The 18259-nt window shown below is 47.9% G+C and overlaps 1 protein-coding gene across 3 annotated transcripts in view; it reads right to left on the reverse strand.

Annotated features, from left to right (window-relative positions):
- Nucleotides 1-203: 203 nt before the first annotated feature.
- Nucleotides 204-18259, reverse strand: part of LOC105466891 (actin binding LIM protein family member 3) — a 119990-nt gene continuing 101934 nt past the window's right edge. For 2 of the 3 annotated variants that reach the window (XR_011624583.1, XR_011624584.1), the window contains 9 exons: nucleotides 17486-17533; nucleotides 15034-15168; nucleotides 13517-13581; nucleotides 12105-12252; nucleotides 10402-10431; nucleotides 9741-9799; nucleotides 8828-8888; nucleotides 7413-8049; nucleotides 204-2357 (listed from right to left, as the gene is read on the reverse strand). Coding sequence is in view for 1 of the 3 variants with exons in the window: in XM_011716051.3 (XP_011714353.1) it covers nucleotides 2244-2357; nucleotides 7413-7493; nucleotides 8042-8049; nucleotides 8828-8888; nucleotides 9741-9799; nucleotides 10402-10431; nucleotides 12105-12252; nucleotides 13517-13581; nucleotides 15034-15168; nucleotides 17486-17533 (749 nt within the window). In the remaining 2 variants the exon portion in view is untranslated. The remainder of the gene's footprint in view (nucleotides 2358-7412; nucleotides 8050-8827; nucleotides 8889-9740; nucleotides 9800-10401; nucleotides 10432-12104; nucleotides 12253-13516; nucleotides 13582-15033; nucleotides 15169-17485; nucleotides 17534-18259) is intronic. The other variant, XM_011716051.3, reaches the window with a different exon arrangement.

An 18259-nucleotide genomic window follows, 5' to 3' on the forward strand; every position in this document is an offset into this window, starting at 1 on the left:
ATCTTGAGGGATCCTGCATTCTACAGAAAACAATCTGAGTGATGTTTACCTTTACCAAACGTTCTCATTTTACAGAAGAAGAAACTGAGGTCAAAGGAGTGGCTGCTGTTTTGGTGCTTTTATTTTGAAAAATGTGCAGGGGTCAGCCTCTTCCCATGTCAGTCATTTCCACTCCCACACAAGAAACAACAGAAGGACACAGGTTTAGGGTTGAAATGATGTGCTTTTATGGGAAACAAAAATATCCAACAACAATAACAAAAGCCCTTCAATCTCGCCAAGTTCTTAACCAGTGACAATGAGGCAGCTTCCATGATTGCTTCTGGCTGGGGACGATTCTAAAGGGTCAGGAAAGTGAAAAGACATTGGCCAAAAAGAGAAGTTGCAGGGAGGGCTGACATCCTACATGAGAACACAGCAGACTTCCCTGTGGCCCCTCACCCTATCACCCCTTCAACTTAGAATCTCCTCCCAATCTACAAAGATCCTTCCTGAATTTTCCTCAGATGCAATCTCTTTCAGAAAGCTTTCCTTGGTCTGCTCTAACTGCATATGACTTTTCATTAACATCACGCACACTTTCTCATTCCTTCTCTGATCACTTTCTGCCTTACATCTGTTATGTTTGGGTACATGCCTTACGATACCCACTATTGGTAGGCATGTCCCTGAGACCAAGTCCCAGGTTGACTCACCCCTGTGCTCCCCTCCCCCTCCCCCATTCAGTGCTCAGTATTCAGCAGGTGCTCAACATCAGAGGTGCTCAGTGAGGGTTTGTTCAATTTAAGTCAGTTCTACATTTGCCATGTCACATCACCAGCCTCTTGAGAGTCATTATTGTCATTTTCACTTCTTCATCCTTCCTCCATGATCTCAAAATGGTCTGACTCAAGGCATCTCCAAGAAGGAACAGCCCCCACCAAACATTGCCCACTCAAGGTGAAAGGTTTGGAGAGGAGAAGAGAGGTTAAGTTTTCTCCCCTGTTCAGGGAGGCGAGCAGGCAGGAAAGGAAGCCACCGGGGAAATCCGGGATGGCCATGAGCGATGTTGGCCAACACTTCATTTTGGAATCTCATAAGCAGCCACTCTTCCAAAAGTTTCCCTGTGAAACATGGCCAACTTTGCAGCAGGAGCCGAGAACTGGGGGGGGTATGTTATGGTTGCCCTGCCAGCCCACAGACCAGAGGCATAGACCAAGAACCTTTCTTTGGGACATGGCCTATTTTCTCTCTGGAGGGCGGTGAGAGTTGTCTCTCTGGTTGTTCCGTTGGAGCTCTGGTGGGAACATTAGCCCTGCGGTGTGTTGAGTTGTCAGGCACATAGATTGTAATAAGGCTAAAGAATACAAGCTGCAATCATGGGCCTCTCCTTGAAAGGGGGAAGGGTAGGAGGTGCTGGGAGCAGTGAGGGAGAGAGGAGGGTCCCAAGAAATCCTGCAGCTCTGATTCTAACAGGTGCCCTGCTCTGTCTCCCACTTCCGCTCCCTCTCCTTTCCTCTGGTTCTCCAAGTCCAGGTCAGGCAAAGGGGCCAGTTGGAAGTGGTGGAGGGAAGGGAAGGGCCTTTTCCTTTTCCTACCATGAATCCTAGATTTGGACAAGGGAGAGGTTACAATCCAGGGCAGAAGGAGGAGGGTTAGGGAGCTGAGGAGAGGCCTAGGCCCTGTCTACTTCTGTTGACTGGTGTAATAACTATATTTGAGACTCACACTTTTAACTGCATTGCCCCCAGAGAGCACGGAGCTCCTAATTGGGGGTGTTGAGAAAGTTCTTCGTGGGCGCTCAAAGGCGCTCATTGATTTGGGGAGACTGCTGCAGATCTTCCCATGGGAGGGCCCCTCTGGGGCCAATAAGGTGTGGAAACCCCATGGTCAGCATCAGCCCTAGAAATTTAAGAAAGGGGCCACGAAGCAGAGAGAAGAGAGACTTTTTCAGGCACCTTCTTTAGGAAAGAGAGTTGGACCTTGGGGCACTCAAGTTAGGACAGATGTTTCAGTATAAAAAGGATCCCCAATAAAAGGACAGAGTCCCCTCAAATCCCTTCCCAGATCCCACAGCACTTAGAAAAGAGAAAGTAAGGAGCATAAAAATATCTCGATGACGTGGGCTTGCCTGACAGTACAGAAAAGCAAGTCTCATGGCAGGCAGTGTGTCCCATTACACAAGAGAGGATTATACCGAGCTTCAGTAGAGAGATTTTACATATATCTTTATATAAATGCATATATATTTATAGAGCCTCTGCCTAGAACAGCCGGGCTTGCTTCTTCAGTTCATTCCTCTTCCAGAGGGCCAGCCGGTCAAACTCAGAGATGGTCATGCCAAAGACTTGGTAGAACTCTTCCTGGGACAGGTGGCGCTGAAGGAGGCAGGGCAGGTGGGGGTGGAGGGACAGAGAAAGAGAGCAGCATGAGGATGCAAGATGTGGGGGCAGGTGGAGGCAGCAGTGGGTGCTGCGTGTTCCCTCCGGGCACCCTGTGCCTTGCATGGTGCCTGAGCCTGGGGCGTGTGTGATGAATATTTGTTGAATGAGTGAATATGGAATGAACACTTCCCCAGGGAGGACTCTGGAGCTGATTTGGCTGAAGAGGCCTCCTGTGCCTATGACTCAAGTGGGGCTTCCGCTTCCACTACACACCCCTTGGAGTCCCCTGTTGACTCCTTCCCTTTCTGCATGCCTGCTCCATGTATTTGCATCCAGAAGTGTGTGTGGATTCACGCTATCTCACTCCCCTTCGAGAGAAAAAGGAGCCATGTCCAAGATTTTAGGGGATATTTCCTCTTACCGATGTTTTAACAAATGATCTGGAAGGCTGTTCATCAGGCCAGTCAATGAAAAACATTACTGCTCATAATTTTTGATGCACCAAAGTGTCCTTTTATCTTTTTCTGATATGAAAACAAGTATGCTTTATAATCAAACCCTTGTCTGCATTCTATAGTAGATTTTCTCCTCTTTCTGGCCTCCTTCCCTTCCTCCCTTCTAAGCAGCTTTAAAAGTGTGATACATTGTCAAAAGCTTTTAGAGTTAGAAACATACAGCACTTAAAAAGTAAAATGTTAACAATTGGTGTATTTAGTGAACGGTAGATGGATGTTCATTTTACTATTCTTGAAACTTTCTTGGAGAGCTAAAATTTTTCAAAATGGAATTTAAAATTAAGTTTAAAAAGAGAAATATATGGCATATATACTGCCTGGAAACTTAATGGGTTCACTTAAGCTGGCTTGTTGGTAGCAATTACCTGAGCTAATTGGGTAATGAAGGAGATTCAATGAAAATTATGTATGTGACCACACAATAATTTGTCAGTTCTTTGGCTTGTTGTCACTGTGAACTTTTTTTTTTTTTTTTTTTTTTTGAGACAGAGTTTCGCTTTGTTGCCCAGGCTGGAGTGCAGTGGCATATCAGCTCACTGCAACCCCAGCTCCCTGGTTCAAGCGATTCTTCTGCCTCAGCCTCCCAAGTAGCTGGGACTACAGGTGTGCGCCACCACGCTGGGCTAATTTTTTGGTATTTTAGTAGAGGTGGGGTTTCACCATATTGCCTAGGCTGGTCTTGAACTCCTGAGCTCAATCTGTCCTCCTCAGCCTATCAAAGTGCTGGGATTACAGGTGTGAGCCATGGCGCATGGCTATGTGAACTAGCATTTTCACCATACCTTCAGAATTTCAAGCAAAGGTAATATTGACAATTTTTGGTCAATAATTTTTTAAGTAGTAGAGCTGGGACCAAAGTCCAGGCAAAATGCATTACATTCCCAATGCCCCTCTTGGTCAGCCCCATTAAAAAATTCATAAGTAAGTCTTTCTACTATGAAAAATGTCAAAACTACACAAAAGAGAGAAAACGGGACAAAGCCCATGTCCACTATCCAGATCCAGTAATTGTGAGGTTTTCCACATTTGCTTCATTTATCTATTTTATTTGCTGAAATATTTTAAAGCAAAGCCTAGACCTTGTGTCAGTTCATTCCTATGCACCTGATAATGTATCTCAAAACACACTGGATATTTTCTCACATTGTGGTTACACAATGCCATGAGTAAACCCAAGAAAATTTAACGAGAATTCCTCAGAATTCCCTGATACCTGCCCATTACAAAGTTCCTGTCTTGAAAATGTCTTTTTACAGTTGGTTTGTCTGAATTAGGACCCAGGCAGTGCCCACACATTATATTTGCTTGTTAGATCCCTAAGACCCTGCCTCTTTCTTTGTACTATTGACTTGTCCATGTTTGTGCTACTCAAGTAAGTGATGAAAGACACCCTGGATAGGAGAGTCCCCCTCTCTGCTACTTCCATGGTAAAGACTGAGGGAAACTGTACTTTGGAATCATTTGTTGTTGTTGGAGGGTGGTGGTCAGTATTGGTTCTCTAGTTGAGTTTCTCCACTATGTTCAAAAATCTTTGTTATGAGACTTGATATAAAGGAACGGTAGAGTCACCCTCAAGTAACGTGTTCAAAAGTCACCCTCAGGTAACGTGCTCACAAGTAGGACACATTGGAAGGAGACCAGGGCTTCTCTCCTCTAAGGGCCAGCTGGGGCCTCCTTTCTCCCTCCAGTTCTCAAGGCCCCTAATGCCACCACTGTCCATCTGACATTTGCCATAGAAAGGTGTTAAAGCAGGAAGGTTAAGAGAGCATCTCTTAGAGCCGGGGAGATATGGCCATGTGACTATGGACAAGTTACTTAACCCCTCCTGAACTTCAATTTCCTTTTGTGGAAAATGGGGGCTTCCTAGTGTCTGCATCATGAATACCATGAGGATGAATGAGCAGATACAGGTCTTGTGCTCAGCACTTGAGGGCACACAGAAAGCACTCAATCTGGTCACTTTCACTATCATGGTGATCTTTTCATGCACCTGTTACATCGTGTGAGCTGCTCCCAGTTTCCTTGGATTTCATCTTCTCCTCCTCATCTTTGTTGTGCTCACGTGACCCTAGACATACTCACCTTCTGCTATGTTCAAACACAACAAGCTCACTCCTGCATCAGGGTCTCAACACTGGCTGTTCTCTCTGCCCAGAAAGTTCTTCCTGCTTATAAAAGCATGCCCAACCCCTCAACTACTTCGAACCTTTGCTTACATGTCATGCATCCAATGAGACCAGCTCTGATGATGCTATTTAAAACTGCAACTCGCCTCTTCCTCTCCTAATCCCCTTCTCTTCTCTCTTTTAACTTTTTTCCTTAGCACTCATTACCTTCTAACACACGGTGTCATTTATTTTTTCTTTGTGTTGACAATATTGACACAAATAAAGGAGACACATCTTGTGTCTCCTCACACAAGAATGTAAGTTCCAAGAGGGCAGGGGTCTCTGCTTTGTTCATTGATATATTGCAAGCATCTTGAACAGTACCTGGATGCTTCTGTGGACATAGGGGGAGAGCTAGGTTTGCTCCCTGCCCTCAGGGGGCCGACAGTGTCAGGATTGTACATAAAACTAGTGCTTGTGATGGTGGAAGAAGGGGAGGCAGCACAAGGCTCAAGTTAAGCTCCCTCAGTTCACACTCGGATTCTGTCATCACTAGGCGATCAGCTTTGACCAAATGATAGCCTTGCTGAATCTTTATTTTCTCCTCTGTAAGGTGAGGATGATTCAGTAAATATTTGTTGGATGAATGAATATCTATTCTCTGAGCTCCCTGAGGACAGGGTCACAGTCTTCCTTCTTCAGTCCCCTCCTGGAATTAGTGAAGGAGGCTGGGGCAGTGTCTTTAGCCCATGGGCCTCAGCTCGGGCTATGCTTTAGACATCCTTGGGTGCTTTTAAATAGTTCTGAGGCCTGAGCACATTCCCCAAATTGTGATTGAATCGGTCTACCGTGGGGCCCCTGTATGGTATTTTAAAAAAGTCTCTGGGTGATTCTGATGTCCTAAAGAATGTTTCCATCCCTAAAAACTGGCTTCACTGCACTGCCCTGGGAGCTGTCCCCTTCAGCACTGGTGGACGCTCTCATTTGGAGACAGTGAAAGGCGGAGGCCCTTGTTAAAATGTGAGGAGAATCACCCACTTCTAGCAACCCAGCATGCTAGAGTTGGAAGAACTCGCAGAGCTTCCTGGCTAATGTACATTCCCCTCCTGCCCCAACCCTCCACCCTGGGCCAATTCCACGCCAACAAGTCAAGGGCGGCTCGTATGCTCTTCCCGAGGAGTGCTGAGCCTCCTGTTTCAGAAGCCTGCACTCAATTCCATAAACATTTTCTAACACCTCACCCAGCCCAGGCCCTGTAGTAAAGGACAGACAATGTTTGTCTCTAAGAAATTCAGGGTCAGGCAGAGGAAATGGACACATCCATGATCTGATACACAAGAGAGTGAGAGGTGCTTGATGCACTTTGGATAGAAGGCTGGAGGAGGTCAAAGGACAAGGGGAGTGACCCCTCCTGTAGGAGGGTTGGAGGAAGCTTTGGGGCACAGGGATTACTAGTGCGGGGCCCTGAGGAGCAAGGAGGCTGGTGAGATGGGAAGGGCATTGATATGGCTTGGCCGTGTCCCCACCCAAATCTCACCTTGAATTGTAATAATCCCCACATGTCAAGGATGGGGCCAGGTGGAGATAATTGAATCTTGGGGGCAGTTTTCCATATACTGTTCTCCTGGTAGTGAATAAGTCTCATGAGATCTGATGGTTTTATAATGGGGAGTTCCCCTGCACAATCTCTCTTGCCTGCTGCCATGTAAGACGTGACTTTTTCTGCAAACCTGTGTTGACTGCCTCAGGCCTTAGTGGTCTTCCCTGGACAACAGTCATCTAATGTTCATTGGGCACTTCATACTCAGTATGTTGCCAGACTCTATGCTAAGGGCTTTATGGGTATTGGCTCACTCACTTCTCTTGGCAGCGTGAGGGAAGCACACCAATCACTCTTACTTTACAGAGGAGAAAACCAAGTTGCAGCGAGGTTGTCGCTTGGTTAAAGCTGCCCGCCTAGTGATGGCAGAATCAGAGTTTGAACCTAGGGAGTTTGATTCAAGACTTACTTATGCATTTTTTCCTTCTACATAGTGCTGCCTCCCTCTGTCCCCCATCACAAGCACAAGTTTTATGCACAATCCTGAGACTGCAGGCCCTTGGGGGCAGGGAGCAAATCTAGCTCTTCTGCAGTTCTGGCCCTAGTGGAGGACTTACTGTCTCTGTGCACCACAGACACTAACTGAATTGAAGAGGAGGCAGCAAAGAACAGCATGGGGCAGCTTTGGGGGAACAGCATGGGGCAGTTTTGGGGAACAGCATGGGGAAGTTTTGGGCTGAGGAAATTGGTTCAAGTCCCTGCTTTTTCAAAAAGCTGTGTGATCTTAAAGCCACTCTTCCACCCAGCCCTCTTGAGCTGGATTAGACCAAGCAACTTCCAAAATTTCTTCGAACCCAAGAGCTCCTGCTCAGTTTTTTAGACTTACCTCTAAACGGGTCCTGTCTACATCCTTGGGCAGACGGTTTCTTCCTCTTGTAGTCACCAGCAGCAGTTCATAAGGGTAGATCTAAGGAGAAAGGGAGGTGGTCTCCAGCTTGGGTGAGGGTGGTAGGCTTGTTCCTTTCAGGTATATTTTGTGTCTGGGCTCTCTGTTCTATCCAGAAAGGGCCAGAAATTAAGTCTGGAGGAAGGGCTGGATCTGCCCTTGTTGGGGTTTCCCAGCAGCCTTAAAATACCTTCTCTCAAAAGGCAAGGCCCCAGAGAGTCTCCTAATACTGCTAGGAATAAGCTTGGAGGTATTTGCCATGTGCCCATGGTATAATATGGGCACATGACCTACCGAATGTAAGTGTCTAATATTTGGCGACTGGCAAGTCACCAGAGTGTCTCTAAAGCCCAGGGAGAGTATCTGATTTCAGTAGGCAAGAGACCTAGGGCAGGATTCAGGAAAAGTGGGCCAAGGAGGGACAGGAAATGTTGGTCTTGAAAGGACCCCTGGGGTTATTTATCTCTGTTCCCTTCCCTACATAGACAGTGCTGTCATCCTCCTGGTGATCCCCAGTGTAGCAGCTCCAAGAATCCTGGAGACTCCCAGGGTCTATGCACATCCTTTACCTTGTACTCTGCAGAGAGAAAGAGACACACACACAGAATGGAGCCCATCAGTCTTCGCTTTGCATCACTACACGGGCCTCTGTCTTACTCTCTCAGGGGGTCTGGCCTCTATTGTCTCTTTCTCTTGACCACCAGAGACCTTGTCCTTGCTGAATTCACGCTGAAGGACAATCAAGAATGGTATGAGCACAGTGGAAGGCTGAAGATAGGAGTTGGGCTGATCTTGAGATAGTTCTAAGGAAAATATGGCCTTAGAGATATTTAGAATAGAAATTAGAAGAATCTGAGATCTGAAACAGATGGACAAGATCCTCTGTCTTCTGTGGGGAATCCTTCGAGGTTCTAATGTGGGCCCCTGCTGCCTGAGTTTGTTCATAGGAGCTGGTCAAGGTTGGTGTGAAAGCGTCACTGGCAGAGAGCAGAAAGCTCATGGAATTCTTACTGGGAACAGTTTGTATTTGACTGTGAGTGCTTCCTCCACCGGGACTGGCAGGCAACCCTTGCTCCACCGTCCAGGGAGAGGAGAGCAGCACTCTGTGATGGTTCTGGGAACCCAGATGGAACAGGTGGCCTGGAGATCACCCAAGGCCAGGACTTGAGAGGATGAGGGAAGAGCAGGGGTAAAGGGAGAGGGTGGGAAGTGAAAGAGAGTAAGAACTCAGGGTTGGACACAGCCCAGCGTGGGGACAGAATCTGTAGCCATCATTTGCCGAGGGTCAAGCAGCGGTTTTGAGTGGTACATCCGGAAGCCCTCTCCCTGCAGACCCCCTGCAGGCCTGCACTCACCTCGCATGCCCCAGTTGACTGCGTTCATGCTGTCGTAGTGGAAGAGGTCTGCGCTGGGCGTCTGCAGAAGAGACAGAACCAGGGCTGGCCTGAGATAAGCTCACTTCTGCCTCCCTGAAGCACTCACCCACCTCCAGAAAATGAACCAGCGCTTGTGGGACATAGGGCCTTCTCAGCAGCCTCTGTCTCAAGTTAGGGAAAGTTAACTCGCTGCTCCATCCCTGTGCTTTGTCCTGGCACATGCTGGGCACTCAATGTATATCCATTTATTTGGTGAATTTCACTTCATGCTTTCTTTCATTGCTCAAATACCCCTTTTTCTAGGAGATTTGCCCTGACAACCTGGTTGGAAGTTGCAAGTCACTCCTTCTATGAACTCTCAATCCTTATCCTGCTCATCATTTTTCTTTTTCCATAGCAGCGTGCTCAGGGAGCTCAGAAAACGTACAGGCCATGTTAGAGGCCAGTGGAGCATAGCAGTTGGGGATGGGCTGTGGGATCAGCTGGCCTGGGCTTGAATCCTGGCTCCACCACTTCTTGTTGAAGAGTGTGGGCAAGTCACCTCACCTCTCTGTGCCTTTCTGCATGCACAAAGTAGGGTAAATGATAGTAACCACCTCCTTGGGTTGTGAAGGACAAAACAAATTAGTGCTTGCAAAGTGTTTAGCTGAGTCCCCGGCACAGAGTTATTGCCCAATAAATACTAGTTGTTCCCAAGCCCCCCCGATGGGGGCCCCTTTTCATGAAGGGGTCGCCAGGGAGGGGAGCAAGTCATTGCCATACGGTTATTTCAGTTAACCCACCACTAGCCCCAGGACCTTTGCCCAGATTTCACCTTACAACAAGCTAATGTTGGATCTAATAGCATTTTGGGGACAACATCCCCCCCGCATCTCCCAGCACAGCTTCTTACCCTGTGCAGCCCATTTCTTCGGTAGGCAGGCAGGGAGGCAGATTTGGAGATGAGAGGATCTGAAAAGAAGGATCTAGAGCAATTACCAGGAGTCTCAAGCCATGAGTCCCTCTCCCCGAGGTCATCTGGCCACCAACAGCCAATATTGCTCCCAACCTAGCAGGAAGGGGTGGAGGCCAGAGGCCACCAACTCTTCCTGATGCTCTCCAGATTTGCAACTTGACTGTCTCTGGGGGCATTTCACTCTAGCAGAATTCTAGGTACCTGCCCAAGGCACCCACTCATACACTCTTCTGTCCTTGATCTGCACATCTCTATCTTCCTGTGATAGACCCCTGTGTCCTGGCCACAGGCTGGCTCTGGACAAAGGCCCTGGAATGGAAGTCAAGCTCAGAACCCAGGTAGGAAGGCTCCCAGGTGGTAGAAGAGGTATGTGCACTTTTTTCTCTCTGGGACCATCATTTGGGGATGGCAATCCTAGTTCCAGAACCCCAAATGCAGACCCACAATCTGAAAAATACAATGGGGTAGACCATTTGAGGTCAGGAGTGTGCTGGGACATCCACACTGTATGGTCATTAGAGCTATGGAGAACTGCAGCTGACACAGCTCTGTCCCTCATGGGACATGATGGGCTGAAGGTAGGGCAGGCAGAACTTACCACTGTCAGCCAGGTAGTGTGACCGAGGGGCTGCAGGAGAGAAAAGCTGGAGGTCATTGCTCATGAGGACAGACAAACATGGTGGAGACAATTCATGGGGACAAAGAGACGTGGCTTCCATACCTGGTCCCCCTGGCTGGCTGGGAAAAGGGGCCTCTTTCAGCCCCTCCTTCCCCACTGGTCAGTTTTTAATTGTTGCACTTGCACCCCATCTCCCTCCCCTGTCCAGCTCCTAGCCTGGCACCTGGCACAGGGCACGTGCTCTGTGATATTTGTTGCGCAGATGTGGTTGAACAGGGTCGAACTGCAAACAGCACTGGTGCACTGCACAGACCCCAGAGCCAGGGGTTGAACACAGCGGCCCTCAGTGGTCAGGCAGGAAAACAGGCTCAGCAGTTCATTCTGGCTCTGCCATTAGTAGATATCTAACTTCAGACAATCTAATTAATCACGCTTCGGTTTTCTCATCTGCAAAATGGGGAGTGATAGTCTCCTTTGTAGGATTACTGTGAAGAATATGTGACACAATACAGTGAGATACTTAGCATAGTGCCTGATGCATCTATAACACTCCATAAAACTGATTGTGTCATTATTGCCACCAACATCAACATCTTCAATCTCACTGAGAGTCAAGGTGTAGTATGGGGAAGAGGGAAGAGCTTGTGGCCTTCGGGCCACTCCAACTTGGGTCTGATCCTGGCTCAGTCACTTACTGGTTCTCACTTGGAGCAAGTGGCTTAACCTGAGTTCTCTCATCTATAAAGCGGGTGAAAATAATCCCTCTACATTGCAGCTCTACAGGAGTGTAACATACCTACAAATGCCTGGCACAAGAAGTAGAACAAATGATGCATTTTATTATCCATAAATTATTGATCTGAGATGAGATTTCCTGGCAGGACTGCATCTCACAGGAGTAAGAAAAGGAGGAGGCAGACAGACAGAGAGAGAGAGAGAGAGAGAGAGAGAGAGTGTGTGTGTGTGTTTGTGTGTGTGTGTGTTTGTGTGTGTGTGTGTGTGTGTCCAGGAATAGGGAGGAGCTTGCAATGAGATTTTCAAGAAGTGTTTGAATAAAGCCCCTGCTTATATAACTTCAAGTGATGGTAGACTCATTACCTCAGGAGGCCATCCCTTGCATCTTTGAGCCATTCTGATGATTATAAGACATTTTTCTTTACACTGAATCTGACTGGAAGTCAGAGCTTCCGATGCCCCAAAGCAATGGGAGTGACTGCTCCAGGCAGAGCACGCTCTTATGTGGAGTCCCATACAGCCCCTTTCCAAATCGTATTCTAGACCTCGATGAAGCTTCCAGAGGGGGCATTACAGGGTTTGGGGCTAACCTTTGTGGCCAGCCTCTTCTGATTCTTTTGTTAGCCCAGGGGATTGAGACTAGGCTGGCTACATTCCAATAGAACCTAATTTATAAAAATAGGCAAGGAAGCTGATTAAGTAAGCTCCATTACTGATAAATTGAGTGATCTTGGGCAAGTTACCAAAGGCATCTGTGCCCTCACTCCCCAGCTGTATACATAGGGTGATACAGGCACCCCACCCACCCAGGGCTGCTGTGAGGAAGAAGAGAGAGGATGCATGGGCTGTGCCTCAAGGGAGCCTGACTCAGAGAGAACAGCTGACACTGCCAGCTAGTCATGGAGGAAGGTGTCCCCACCCTGTTGGGCTTCCAGAGCAGTGCTTACAGCCATTGAGGGACATCTCATAGCCAGCTGTGTGCAGGGCTTCCCGGCTGCTGGTGGAGCTCCGGGGAGGGGTCCAGGGGTCTGCATAGGAGCTCGACCGGGCCTTCATCTCTTCCTTCAGAATCAGCCGGCCGATTCCACTTTGGAGCTGAGGGTGGGGGAAGATGAAGTTAGAAGGAGAACAAAGGACACTGAGATGCAACCGGCTTGGGCAAGGCTGAGGATCGCATTCTCTATAGCAGCCTGTTCTCACGTTTGCCTTCCCAGCATGCCTCCCACCTTGTGGCACCCATATTTCCTGTTGCAACCTCATCTTGTCTTCCACAAGTTGTCCTGTGGTCTGGGTGGGGGTCTGGTGGTGGGCACAAAAAAGCAAGCCTGGCCAGTGACAGGATCCCATTGTCCTGGCACAGTGATTGATTCAACAATGGGCAGATAGCCACCTTTTTCTTTTTAACTGAGGTGAAAATTACATAACTTCTAATTAACCATTTTAAAGGAAATGATTCAGTGGCATTTAGTGCATTCACAATGTTGTGCAACTACCACTTCTATCTCGTTTCCAAATACCATTATTTCCCCCAAAGGAGATCCCATACCCATGAAGCACTCACTCCCCATTCCCCTCTCCCCCAGGGGCCTGGGGACCACCAATCTATGTTCTGTCTCTGTGGATTTGCCTAGTCTGCATATTTCATGGAAATGGAATCACACAATATGTGACCTTGTGTCTGGCTTATTTTATTAAGCATAATGTTTTCAAGGTTCATCTGTATTGTGGCATGTATCACTACTTCACTTCTTTTAATGGCTGAATAATATTCCATTGTATGGACATACCATATTTTGTCTATTCATGAGCTGATGGACATTTGGATTATTTCCATATATTAGCTGTTGTGAACAGTGCTGCCACAAATATGGGTATATATATATATATTTGTTTAAGTCCTGTTTTTAATTCTTCTGGGTATATATCTAGGAGTGGAATTGCTGGATCATATGGTAATTTTACATTTAATTTTTGAGGAACCACCAAATTGTTTTCCACAGTCGCTGGAACAAGGGTTTCACCAGCAATGAACAAGGGTTGCAAGCACCTGCTTACCATTATGTGAAAACAGCTTGCCTGACTATGAAGCCAATCCAGAGGCAAGCCCCACAAGTGAAAAGACAAATTTTCTATGGCATTTTTTTGAGCAGTTGGATCTAGTCATACTTTAAGTTAATGCTATCATTTGATTTTTCAGTTATGCAAAGCTATGCTTTTTTTTTTTTTTTCTATTATAAGTGGACTTGAATTTGTTTTTTTGTCACTTGCAAATGAAAAGATCCTTAGCGATATACTCAAATGAGAAGATCCTCAGTGATATATGCTCTAAGCATCTTACTTAGTGGTGTGGCCTGCTCACCTTGTGCATGCTGCGGTCAAAATCATCCTCCTCTCCTCCAGATGAGAACCTTCTGGCTCGGGGCACTGTCAAAAGACAGCTAAAATCAGCATGTGTACCCCACTCGGCCTGGCTTAAGGCATTTTTTTTAAAAAAGAAAAGCCACTTTTCTTTCTTTTTAATCTTATTTTTCAATGGAAACAGTCTCATTTAAGCTAAGCCCCACATCAGCTGAAAGTGATCTCTGCTACCTTTGTGGTCTGTGAACACTCATCTCCCATAGGGACGGATCACTGCCCACTTGGTTATAGTTGTATTTGTATCTTACCTTCTTTTCTAGATGAAGACTTCGAGAGTAGCAAAAGAGTCATCCTTTTATTAAATTTTTAAATTTTTGAGACAGGGGCTCACTCTGTCACCCAGGCTAGGATGCAGTGGTGTGATCATGGCTCGTTGTAGCCTCAAGCCCCTGGGCTCAAGGACTCCTCCTGCCTCAGCCTCCCATGTAGCTGGGACCACAGGCATACACCATCACGCCCAGAGAATTAAAAAAATTTTTTTTGTAGAGACGAAGTGCCATGTTGTCCAGGCTGGTCTCAATTTCCTGGGCTCAAGTGATCTTCCCATCTTGGCCTCCCAAAGTGCTGGGATTATGGGCACGAGGCACGGTGTCCAGCCCCAAAGAGTTATCTCTGAGCTTCCATGAAGCTTTGCTCAGAATGCACATTCAATTAGTAAAGACATTGAATCAGAGTGGATCTTGATGAAAATTTCCCTCCATACTTGAGGGGAATAGCTTGGATTGTATGATTGGGTGAGGTAGTATCTGAGGACCACTGAGACCCCCTTACCAGAAGCCTTCCACCTCCCCACCTCCTCTCTTTCTCCATCCTCCAAACCATTTTTTACCCTCAGCCAAAGTGGTCTCTCAAAAGCACAAATGTGATCGTGCCACTACTTTCAATGTGATCATGCCACTCACTGTTTAGGATAACAATCAAAATGTTTACCTCAACCCTCAAAACCCCGGGGGAACTCCTCCCTCATCTCTACTGCTTCTCTTCCTTTGTGAGTTCAAGGTTAAGTGGACAGCCTTTTCTTTCCTCCAATGGAATCCTTCCTCACATCTTGGGTATTTGCAGAGGTATTTCTATACTCTCTGCTGTGTTACATCCTTGCCACCCTCCTGATGGCAGCTGAGTGACTGCATCCGAGAAGCTTTTGTCATCTTCAGGCTGGACAGCAGGCTCCTGCCATCAGCTCTCCTACCTTCTGTGCATCACGTCCCTCTCATGGCTGGGGCCTATGTCTTCTCCACAAGGGCAGGGACCTGGTCTGTTTTGCTCCCCAGTGTATTGCTAGGGTCCATGGCCAGTGTTTAGTATATATTTGTTGAATGAATAAACACCCTCAGTTATAAACTCTCTAAGCACTCTTATTCAGAATGATTGTATAAAGGAGTCGGCAACTGTTCTGAACACCCGTGTCCTTGGCACAAGTGATAGGGCCCTGGCCCTAAGCTCCTATGGGGGTGCTACCTTTGGGGGACCCGTGGTAGGTCCAGTACTCAGACTCCGAAGCATAGTAGGGGTCTGGTGAGTAGGCGGGACTGTACTTGGAGGTCTGGCTGATGTCTTCACTTGTTTTGCTCTTGGTTGCTGTAGACAAATCACCTGCAAAGGACCCAAGGAGAGCACTTCAGGAAGGCGGAGTGACCGGGCTGGGACTGTGTACCCTTTTCCTATCTCTACCAGGCTCCAGCCCAGGGGAGTGAGGCCACTTCAGGGTCAGGGCTCTCTGTTAGGACTGGGCCATGGAGCATCAGAGCTGGAAAGCACTGGGGCCAAACCCTCATTCTGCATTTAGTAATCGGAGCACCAGAGAGGGGAAGGGGCTTGCTTGAGACCACATAGCATGTGAGCACCAGAACTGGACCAGACTCAGCCCAGAGCTCTTTCCAGCACATTCCATGGATTTCCAGGTCTGTTCCAGAATGAACTCTAAGGGTATGGCTCCTCAAATAAGACTCGACAGGTCCTAGGTGAGCCCCAAGCCTTACCTTCCTAGCCCTTTAGAAGCCTGCCTTGTTATAAATTCGAACGCCATGATTCCTCACAACCTGAGATGGCCTATTCTGCTCAGGAACTACATGGCCTGAAGGAAGGAGTGCTAGACAGGGAGTCAGCAAAGCTGGATTCTGGTCCCAGCTCTGCCACTTTACTCAGCTGTAACACTGGGCAGGCCCTACCATCTCTGCCTTGGTTTCCTCATCTGTAAGTGTCAGAATTGGTCTGCTGGCTCAGGTGCCATCCAGCTTCAAGCTTCCACCTGAAGTAAGCCCAGGACAGGGGTGACCAAAAAGACCCACTGTAGTCACAACTACTTAGAAAGCAGTGACTTCTAGTGGCCCAAACGTGGGTGACAGGCTGGTAGGGCAGAGAGAGGGGCTGGGGAAGTGTGTGTGGCTGCATGACCATTTCTCATGGTCAACTACAGGAAGCTTTAGGGACAAGCTCTGTGCTCTGTGGAGCCAGAGTGGCAGAGGGTGGTGGATCAGCTTCAGCTAGCCCCAGGTTATGCAGCCCCCACAACTACATTTGCTTCCAAAGCTTTCAGATTCTCTCTTTGACTTGGGTCCTGGGCAGCCACTCCTGGCTGATTGTATTTAGCTTTTTCCTCTGCCCTCTTTTCCAAGCAACCCTCCTCTTGAGTCTGCTTTAGTGCCACCCCTCAGAGCCCGCCTGGAAAATCCCACGAAGTCCTGAGAAGCTTGCGACCTGGGGGCCTTTTCTAGGCAAAAAGCCAAACCACCTTTGTCAGGTTGGTTTCTTTCTGTGGGTACTCAGGGGACATGGCACGTCCTTCACAGGCTGGTACAGATGTGCACATGCTCACAGACTCACCTCGGACGCCCTGCTTAGCCCCCTCTGGAACCAAGGATGTCTGTCTAAACTGTAGAATGTTAGGCACCCAGAGCCACTATTTAAACTTGTACTGTCCACTCCACCGGCTAAGTAGTTCAGAACCTGGTGCAGGACTGCTTCATTCATCTCCAAGCTCCACCGATTCTGGGCCTTGCTTTGTTATCCAGCTAGACCCTTAAGCAAGTGCAGGTGCATAGGGTGGCAGCTGCTCCTCTGCAGCTTCAATGGAAGGGATGTGCTCGTTCAATCGAGGCTTAGTAAGTACTTTTTGCAAAAATGAACAGGTGGTGTCAGTAATTAATGACTTGGTGGTTCTCATACTAAGTGCAGGTAGGAATCATGGACAAAGCCAGTTATAGTGCAGATTCCTAGTTCACACCCTCAATATTTATAATTAAGGGAGTCTGGGACAAGGAAGGGGCCAGGCAATCTGCCTTTTAAGTGTCTGTCAGATGCAGATGGTACATAGATCCTTCTTTAAGAAACACTAAATCAAGGAATGAATGAAAGAAGGAAGTGACCCTCTGCTTCTTACGCATCTACATCTCCTCTGCAAGTCTCCATCCACTCTCAGGAGACTGGGACTGAGAACAACTTAGAGCGGGGATTCCCAAGCTGGGCTGAGCATCAGAATCACTTGGAGAAACTGTGACAAATACGAAATTCAAATTCAGTAAGCCTGGGGTGGGGCCCAGGAATCTGTATGCATCCCATGTTATTCTAATGAACACTTTGAGTATGATTGCCTTGGAGTGTGTCTCTCCCAGGGGTATGTGCATTTTACAAAGGTTTTACCAATTATGGAACTTAGGATGCCAGACAGCAGGTAAGGGGGAGATTGCAAAGGTGGTGGGAAAGAACTCAGGGGACATGAGGACTTTGTTCTTTTGAAATGACACCAAACTCCTCCCTAATGTCACCCTGGGTGACAGGGCAGTCAACAAGAAGGACCAAGATGCAGCCTTGGGTTTTGTGGCTCCTGGTGGCCTGTGCAGGGCCATTTGCATAGATGGTTAACCTCCCCCTTCTCCTTGTGTGGCCAAGTCCTATCTGCCTCTGACCATACCATGCCGTTTGTAGATCGGGGGTTTCCGGTAGATGTTACTGTCTCCAGCTGCCAGACAGACCAGGAAGGGACAGTGGGGAGGGGAGAGAGAGAGAGACAGGAGAAAAGGAGACAGCACTTGGTCAGTTGATCTCAGAAGGGGCAACAACTTTTTCCAAGGGGCCACCATCTTTTTCCCCTGGTGACTTCCTCTTCCAAAGTTGAACTTCCAACCTCATCCCAACAGGTTCCAAGTAACGTGCGGGAAGAGGAATGGATGGATCCAAGTGGTGCTGAGGAGGGGACCCGGGGCTTGAAGGGTGAGCATGCAGGCACAGGGGTATGTGTGCTCAGCAGAGCCCCATGCAAGAAGGTGTCCACTGCCTCCACTAGTGGCCACACCTCATTCCATGTGAAAATCTCCAGGATGCTGCAGCCGAATTTCAGCTTGCCTCCCTCCCCCTCCCTCGAAGACAGACAGGATGGGACCCCTCTAGGGCAGCTGAGGAAGGTGTAGATGAAACAGCAGCATGAACTCTTGAGGGGAATGTGAGTGAAAAACTGAGCTTGGTGTCAGGAGACTGAGGTCCAGGCCTGGCTCTGCTGTGACTCAGAGGGAGACCTTGTCCAAACCACAGCCACTCGGTCATCTAGCCCCTGTCTTCCTCTCAATTCCTCTCATGACCTGCGGTCACATGACATGATCGTGCTGTTCCCTCTGCCTGGGATGTCTTTCCTGGGCTTCTTCACAGGCTGGCTCCTCATCGTTTTTTTTTTTTTTTTTTTTTTTGAGAC

This window comes from Macaca nemestrina, chromosome 6 (genome assembly GCF_043159975.1).
Source record: "Macaca nemestrina isolate mMacNem1 chromosome 6, mMacNem.hap1, whole genome shotgun sequence".
NCBI classification, from domain to species: domain Eukaryota; kingdom Metazoa; phylum Chordata; class Mammalia; order Primates; family Cercopithecidae; genus Macaca; species Macaca nemestrina.